This window comes from Palaemon carinicauda, chromosome 4 (assembly GCF_036898095.1).
Source record: "Palaemon carinicauda isolate YSFRI2023 chromosome 4, ASM3689809v2, whole genome shotgun sequence".
Lineage (NCBI taxonomy): Eukaryota > Metazoa > Arthropoda > Malacostraca > Decapoda > Palaemonidae > Palaemon > Palaemon carinicauda.
The window spans coordinates 189007936-189016674 of NC_090728.1; the positions used below are offsets into that span (position 1 = coordinate 189007936).

General features: G+C 37.8%; 1 protein-coding gene across 1 annotated transcript; it reads right to left on the reverse strand.

Annotated features, from left to right (window-relative positions):
- Window positions 1-532: 532 nt before the first annotated feature.
- On the reverse strand, window positions 533-7590 carry LOC137639797 (melanoma-associated antigen C1-like). The gene is made up of 2 exons (XM_068372039.1): window positions 7565-7590; window positions 533-1616 (listed from the first exon to the last, which is right to left on the reverse strand). Exons 1-2 carry the CDS (start codon window positions 7588-7590, stop codon window positions 533-535), a joined length of 1110 nt encoding a protein of 369 aa, XP_068228140.1.
- Between the last annotated feature and the right edge of the window lie 1149 nt (window positions 7591-8739).

The following is an 8739-nucleotide window of genomic DNA, read 5'->3' on the forward strand; positions in this document are numbered from 1 at the left end:
ATTGGAGTTTGGAGATGGAAAACTGGGAGACTGCAGATTGGAGTTTGGAGATGGAAACTGGGAGACTGAAGATTGGAGTTTGGAGATGGAAACTGGGAGACTGAAGATTGGAGTTTGGAGATGGAAACTGGGAGACTGAAGATTGGAGTTTGGAGATGGAAACTGGGAGACTGAAATGGAGTTTGGAGAAGGAAACTGGAGACTGAAGATTGGAGTTTGGAGATGGAAACTGGGAGACTGAAGATTGGAGTTTGAGATGGAAACTGGGAGACTGAAGATTGGAGTTTGGAGATGGAAACTGGGAGACTGAAGATTGGAGTTTGGAGATGGAAACTGGGAGACTGAAGATTGGAGTTTGGAGATGGAAACTGGGAGACTGAAGATTGGAGTTTGGAGATGGAAACTGGGAGACTGAAGATTGGAGTTTGGAGAGATGGAAACTGGGGAGACTGAAGATTGGAGTTTGGAGATGGAAACTGGGAGACTGAAGATTGGAGTTTGGAGATGGAAACTGGGAGACTGAAGATTGGAGTTATGGAGATGGAAACTGGGAGACTGAAGATTGGAGTTTGGAGATGGAAACCTGGGAGACTGAAGATTGGAGTTTGGAGATGGAAACTGGGGAGACTGAAGATTGGAGTTTGGAGATGGAAACTGGGAGACTGAAGATTGGAGTTGGAGATGGAAACCTGGGAGACTGAAGATTGGCGTTTGGAGATGGAAACTGGGGAGACTGAAGATTGGAGTTTGGAGATGGAACACTGGGAGACTGAAGATTGGAGTTTGGAGATGGAAACTGGGAGACTGAAGATTGGAGTTTGGAGATGGAAACTGGGAGACTGAAGATTGGAGTTTGGAGATGGAAACTGAGAGACTGAAGATTGGAGTTTGGAGATGGAAACTGGGAGACTGAAGATTGGAGTTTGGAGATGGCAACTGGGAGACTGAAGATTGGAGTTTGGAGATGGAAACTGGAGACTGAAGATTGGAGTTTGGAGATGGAAACTGGGAGACTGAAGATTGGAGTTTGGAGATGGAAACTGGGAGACTGAAGATTGGAGTTTGGAGATGGAAACTGGGAGACTGAAGATTGGAGTTTGGAGATGGAAAACTGGGAGACTGAAGATTGGAGTTTGGAGATGGAAACTGGGAGACTGAAGATTGGAGTTTGGAGATGGAAACTGGGAGACTGAAGATTGGAGTTTGGAGATGGAAACTGGGAGACTGAGATTGGAGTTTTGAGATGGAAACAGGGAGACTGAAGATTGGAGTTTGGAGATGGAAACTGGGAGACTGAAGATTTGGAGTTTGGAGATGGAAACTGGGAGACTGAAGATTGGAGTTTTGGAGATGGAAACTGGGAGACTGACGATTGGAGTTTGGAGATGGAAACTGGGAGACTGAAGATTGGAGTTTGGAGATGGAAACTGGGAGACTGAAGATTGGAGTTTGGAGATGGAAACTGGGAGACTGAAGATTGGCGTTTGGAGATGGAACTGGAGACTGAAGATTGGAGTTTGGAGATGGAAACTGGAGACTGAAGATTGGAGTTTGGAGATGGAAACTGGGCAGACTGAGAGTATTGGCAGTCTCGAGGCGAAATGGCTCCTGGGAGACTGAAGATTGGAGTTTGGAGATGGCAAACTGGGAGACTGAAGATTCAGTTTGGAGATGGAAACTGGGAGACTGAAGAGGAGAACGTTATGTCCTGGGTGAGTTTCTTATAAGCACCTGTATAGTTATATTGGATTAAAGAGCCATTTTTAGAAGCTTCGAAATGGATAAAAAGATGATAGTTAATAGAACTGATTGGAAAAAATAAATAAATATCCAATACAATAGGCTAATATATTTATGCACCTTTTGACCTCCAATTACAAAAAAAAAATTAACAATTTTGATAACATGTATCTATATTCCAAGAAAATCAGGAGGATGAGAGAGAGAGAGAGAGAGAGAGAGAGAGAGAGAGAGAGGAGAGAGAGAGAGAGAGAGAGCACATGACCCTGTGAACTATTCATGACCAAAAATGACCTTCCTTTTCCAAATCTGAGATCAGGAGTCTGTTTCACACTGACTTTTATAAAAAAAAAAAGAAAAAAAAATACGGTAAGGCTAAATTTAGAGAAGAGGCAGTTATTAAGCCAATGAATTCTGTAAAACAACTTTTAGTATTAATAAAAATTGAAACATACAGCTAATGATAACAGGAATTTTACATTCTTAATAATCAGGAATATTTTCATTTCCCTTCAAGATAATAAAGTGGTATTGCGTTCGCCTAGTATTCGCATGGCAGCAGATCGATCCCAGCTCGTGGCCGTGAGTTCAAGCTATTTACTAGGTAGGATAAAACTGTGGTTGGGTACCACAGTGGGGGTTTGGGATTACCCGACTGACGTTCTGGTGTGTCTCTTCTGATGATACTGGAATTGAAACCAAGCACCTATACCTACACGATAAACTTTGCACATTTAGACGTGTTTTCATATTCAAATAAGCCATATATTACACTACCTTAATATCTGGATTCTCTCTATACCTCAGGATCAGAGACCCAAGGGGGAATCAACTCAAAAGATTATAGCTTCTGGTCACGCAGGGAATCAAACACTGGTCCGAGAAACTTGCACGACAGTGACATACCATATGGCTATATATGTAATACAATCAGGTCCAAGTACATGTAACAATTACAGATGGACATAAAAATTCCTAGCACATCCTGATCTGATAAATTACACCATGTCACACCCTTTCTGCGTGGCGAGTAACAAAACAGATAGTGTAAAGATAGATGGTAGAGGTGGTGAGCGGGCCTAAACACTGGAACTAGCTATGCAGTGTGTAGCTGATTGCACTTCCTCAGAGCGAGGTGTACCGGAAATTACTGCGACCAACTGTACATAGGAGCCTCATTCGCAAGTTAGCTCAAGATAGAAAAATAGATAAGTCCAAAGGTGATTAATCAACGCAAAAAACCCATAATTCGTATAGATTTAGAATCATTACTGAAACTGGTATTTCTAAAATAAATAACTGAAATAAATGTCGATTGAAACCACTTACAGACGCAACTATAAGTAAAGTATGAAAGGTTAATATAGCTATTCCTTGTTCTCATGTGTTCAAAATAATACTCCTAAAAAATATTAATTTGTATAAAATTGATTTAAAAAAAAAAATAGCACATTCATGGTATAAGCAAATTGAATGAAAATAAAATATGCTTCGGTTGATCAATAACGGAAGACTCAATGGAAAAAACATGGAAGACTCTTATAGAAATTCAATGTGAAAATATCGAACATTGGTGGAATAAACAAAATTAAATGAAAAAGTATTTTACTGCTTGATCAATAACAGAAAAATCGATTAAAATATAAGAAAGATTTATATAGTTGTATAGAAAGTCAATTTGAAAGAAAAAAATCGCATATTGATGGAATAAATATAATAAATATAAAATAAAATATTCGTCGGTTGATTAATAACTGGAAAAAAACAAAATTATAAATTCAATCTGAAAAAATCACACACTGATGGAATAAATATAATAGAAATAACATATATTCTTTTGGTTGATCAATGAATGAAAAATGAATTTAACAATAAGAAATCTTTTATAAATTTGATTTGAAAAAAAATCGCACATTGGTGTAATAAATATAATAAAAATAAAATATATTCTTTTGGTTGACCAAAAACTGAAAAATATGAAAATCAGATAAACTTTTATAAATTCAATTTGAAAAAAATCGCACACTGACGTAATAAACAAAATAAAAATAAAATAAATTCTTTACTTGAGCAATAACTAGACAATAAATATAAAAATAAGGAAGGATATTAAAATCCCTTAAAAAATAACGTTGATAAATCCCAACAGTGGAGCGATTTCCCTCCAAGGTTTTCTTATAGATAACTGAGGAGAAAGTGATTAATGAAATATGAGGAAGCGGAAAAAAAAAAGAAAAACTGGACCAGACCGATTTATGAACCTCTATAAGGCCAGAACTGGGTAGAAGAACCGGTTTATTCTAAAAAGGTTTATTCTGAAACGTATCCGAAGTAAGATTATCATCATCATCATTATTATTATTATTATTATTATTAATATTATTATTATTATTATTATTATTATCATTAATTATTTATTATTATTATTATTATTATTAATTATTTATTATTATTATTATTATTAATATTATTATTATATTACTATTATTATAATTAATTATTATTATTATTATTATTATTATTATTATTATTATTATTATTATTATTATTACTTACTAAGCTACAACCCTAGTTGGAAAAGCAGGATGTTATAAGCCCAAGGGGTTCCAACAGGGCAAATAGCCCACTGGGGAAAGGCAATAAGGAAAAACTACAGAACTTCAAGATTAATAACATTGAAATAAATATTTCACATATAAACTATAAAAACTTGAAATAACAAGAGGAAGAGAAACAAGATAGATAGTGTGCCCGAGTGTACCCTCAAGCAAGAGATCTCTATGAAGAGGAAGGGTCGAACGATATGCGGTTTGGGTGGGTCCTTACGAACGTATCATTTTCGTCCGTCTTCTGTTTCTCCTTTTCGTTGTTTCATTGACCTACTTCCATACGACCTCTCTCTCTCTCTCTCTCTCTCTCTCTCTCTCTCTCTAGAAAATGATTGAAAAAAAACAACCTCTCTCTCTCTCTCTCTTAGAAAATGATTGAAAAAACAACACGTCTCTCTCTCTCTCTCTCTCTCTCTCTCTCCTCTCTCTCTCTCTCTCTCTCTCTCTCAAGAAAATGATTGAAAAAACAACACGTCTCTCTCTCTCTCTCTCTCTCTCCTCTCTCTCTCTCTCTCCTCTCTCTCTCTCTCTCCTCTCTCTCTCTCTCGAAAATGATTGAAAAACAACCTCTCTCTCTCTCTCTCTCTCTCTCTCTCTCTCTCTCTCTCTCTCTCTCTCTCTCTCTCTCTCTCTCTCTCTATATATATATATATATAAAATTATTGAAAAAAACTCGTCTCTCTCTCTCTCTCTCTCTCTCTCTCTCTCTCTCTCTCTCTCTCTCTAGAAAATGATTGAAAACCCAACACGGTTGTGCAATGATCTTCCTAACCGGGTAGTTAAATGGGTGGAACTCCAAAAGTTCAAACTTGCAGCAAATGTTTCATGTTGAACAGGCTTGACATAAGTCCTTTTATAGTTTATATATGGAATATCTCTTTTGATGTTGTTACTGTTTTAAAAATATTTTATTTTAAATGTTCATTATTTTTCATATCGTTTATTTATTTCCTTAATTCCTTTCCTCACTGGGGTAATTTTCCTTGTTGGAGCCTTTGGGGTTAATAGCATCTTGCTTTTCCAACTAGAATTGTAGCGTAGTTAGTAATAATAATAATAATAATAATAATCATAATAATAATAATAATAATAATAATATTGCCTTCGTGGAATTGAAAAGATCCAACACCACTCATTGTGGTAATCTCTATACATACAAATTAGCAAATACATGGAACAGACTTCCAGCGGATGCAGTGAACAGTAACACGGTAAATAAATTGAAAAATATGTTAAACAAGATCATAAAAACTCTCTTAAACGATTAAACTAAAACGTTTTTGAGACATCCAAAATCCATGTAACTTATAACTCGACATACACGTATCTCGCTTATCATTTCAATGCCTCCTTTTATAAACAAATCAATACCAACATTGCATCCCGTATACATCTATGCACGCACAAGCAATTGCGCATGTGCCCACTTTGAACATTCACTGTTTTTTCTGCAAGCAATTTGTTGCAAAACCGGTATTCGGATAATCTCTCATCTCCAAAATAAGGTGAAGTGGGTGGAAAGTAGTTATATGGCTTGGTGTTTAAGACGAGTATTTCTAAATAGAATTGTAATTTAGAGAGAGAGAGAGAGAGAGAGAGAGAGAGAGAGAGAGAGAGAGAGAGAGAGGAGAGAGAGAGAGAGAGAGAGAGAGAGAGAGAAGGGAATTGTATGGCTTCGTCATTAAGACGAGCATTTCTAAATAGAATTGTAATTTAGAGAGAGAGAGAGAGAGAGAGAGAGAGAGAGAGAGAGAGAGAGAGAGAGAGAGAGAGAGAGGAATTATATGGCTTAGTCTTTTAGATGAGGGTTTCTAACTAAAACTGTAATGAGAGAGAGAGAGAGAGAGAGAGAGAGAGAGAGAGAGAGAGAGACCCTTCTCTTACAACCAATAAACCCCCCTCCCCTCCCCCATCCCCTGGGGCTTTATCCCCCCCCCCCCGCCCAGCCTCTTTTTTCGAACCCTTCTCCAATGACGGAGAACAATTCTGCAACGGACCATTGATAAAACAACAACAGCAACAAAAACGGTGTCGGCGGCTCTAGATAATAAAGAAAGCCCATCATGTAAGACGATGAAGCAAAGGGCTTCGTATTAACAATGGACAGACCCGTATGTGCGTGACGTAGAGAGAGAGAGAGAGAGAGAGAGAGAGAGAGAGAGAGAGAGAGAGAGAGAGAGAGAGTCTCTCTCACCACCTGCGCGGAAAACTTAAGGAGAACACATTAGCGCTACTAAGATCGAGACAATAGAAGGTCTACTCAACAGCTAACCAGTAATGAGGTCTTTTGCGTAGTGACGTCACTAGAAGTACCTGGCCGAAGGTCCGTTGAAATTCAGGAGGCCTCAGTCCAGGTGTGGCTGGAGTCGGGAACGTGTTTTCGTTTTTTTTTTTATTTTTATTTATAGTATTTATGCGTACTCAAAATAATTATGCCGTCCAATTGTGCAGAAAAACACATGTGAAAGGGTCTGAAATATATATATATATATATATATATATATATATATATATATATATATATATATATATCATTATTATTTCCTAAGTTAACACCGTCTTCCGTCTGGAGAGGAGGGAAAAATTTCCCGGAGACCTGTTGTTGGAGTCGGTGACTCCAAAAATGTCTCCGGAGACGGAAGTCTTCAAAATCCTTTTAAGACTCGCTTTCATTTTTTTTCAAACCAATGCTGATTCGAACCTCTGGATAGTAATGGCTACTATGTTTAAACAAGCATTCGGTGTGTGTGTGTGTGTGTGTGTGTGTGTGTGTGTGTGTGTGAATATCATCGGACAAATTGTTAGAGGAAAATCAACTTGCCTCAAAATGCAGCTTTAGTTATTCAAGAACGGAACGCTGCATGCAAGGATATGACGTTAAATCTTCAGGGACAGCTGCTAACTTTCCAGGAGTCCTTGGTCTTCAAATGGTTTTCGTGGCTTCTCCCAGAGGCACAGCGTTTTGGAGACTGCCGTGCAGTCGCCTCTCAGGATGGCTTCCTCGGTGGGTGGCTGCAGCACTGTCCTTGGATTGGGGGCTTTTGGAAAGTCCGTGAGGAACTACTTGGGTGAGAACTTGGATTGCGGCAAATGGAGGCAGAAGCTTGGAGATTCCCCGACCAGTTGAAATCAAGATGGTTCGTTGGCAAATTCTCCCAGAATTCGACATCGGAGCGAGAGAGGAAATCCTTTCTCATGGTAACAAGACAACTTACATCGGTTTGGCTGCTGCTGGAGCCATATTCGGTGGAATAATATTTGCTATGAGAAGGAGGCTAAAGAAGGACAACTAAATGAATTGAGAAGAGTAATAGAAGAAATGCGTACAGAGAAAGAGACGGAAGAAAAACTCAAAGCTCAGAGAGAGAGTGAGTATCAAAAGCTGAAAAAGATCTTCAGGTGAAGGAACAGGAGAAGAAACATGAAATTCTAAACATGGAAATGGAAGAAATTAAGAAAATCCATCATGAGAAAATAGAAAAACTGCAAAACGACTGCTTCCAAAAAGATCAGATTAAGGAACAGGAGAAGAAAAAGGAAATTCTTAAACAGAAATGGAGGAAATGGAAATATTTAAGGAAATCCTTAATGAGAAAATAGAAAAACTGGAAAAGGAATTCGCCAAAAAAGACCTTCAGATGAAGGAACAGGAGAAGAAACGGGAAATTCTTAAAACGGAAATGGGGGAAATGGAAGAATTTGAGAAATCCTTAATGAGAAAATAGAAAAAACTGGAAAAGGAATTCGCCAAAAAAGACCTTCAGATGAAGGAACAGGAGAAGAAACGGGAAATTCTTAAAACGGAAATGAGGAAATGGAAATATTTAAGGAAATCCTTAATGAGAAAATAGAAAAACTGGAAAAGGAATTCGCCAAAAAAGACCTTCAGATGAAGGAACAGGAGAAGAAACGGGAAATTCTTAATACGAAAGTGAAAAAGCAAATAATCAAGGAAATTGAGAAAATCCATAATGAGAAAACAGAAACACTGGAAAATGACTGCTTCCAAAAAGACCTTCAGATGAAGGAACTGGAGAAGAAACGGGAAATTCTTAATACGAAAGTGAAAAAGCAAATAATCAAGGAAATTAAGAAAATCCATAATGAGAAAATAGAAACACTGGAAAATGACTGCGTCTAAAAAGATCTTAAGATAAAGGAACAAGAAAATATACAGGAAATTCTAAAAACTGAAAATGGTCTTCTGCATCTCCTTCGAGATGAGGCGAACGCAGCCTCCGGGAACCCTCTTGAAATCATATTGGACTGTTGCCAAGCCATTGAGAAAGGTCTTCAAGGATGCAGAGCCTACATGCTACGAGGGAAGCACCTTCTCACACGGCCTTTTCGACGCTGCCATGAATGACTTCGAAGCTGTTAGAACGGTAAA

Excerpts from the sequence above, each read along its gene's own strand:
- LOC137639797 (XM_068372039.1), bottom strand. The coding sequence starts at position 7,590 with ATGGCTCCAGCAGCAGCCAAACCGAT. Across the intron at positions 1,617-7,564 it reads CCAGCAGCAGCCAAACCGAT|TCTCCCAGGAGCCATTTCGC; the intron begins GTAAGTTGTCTT and ends TCCAATCTTCAG.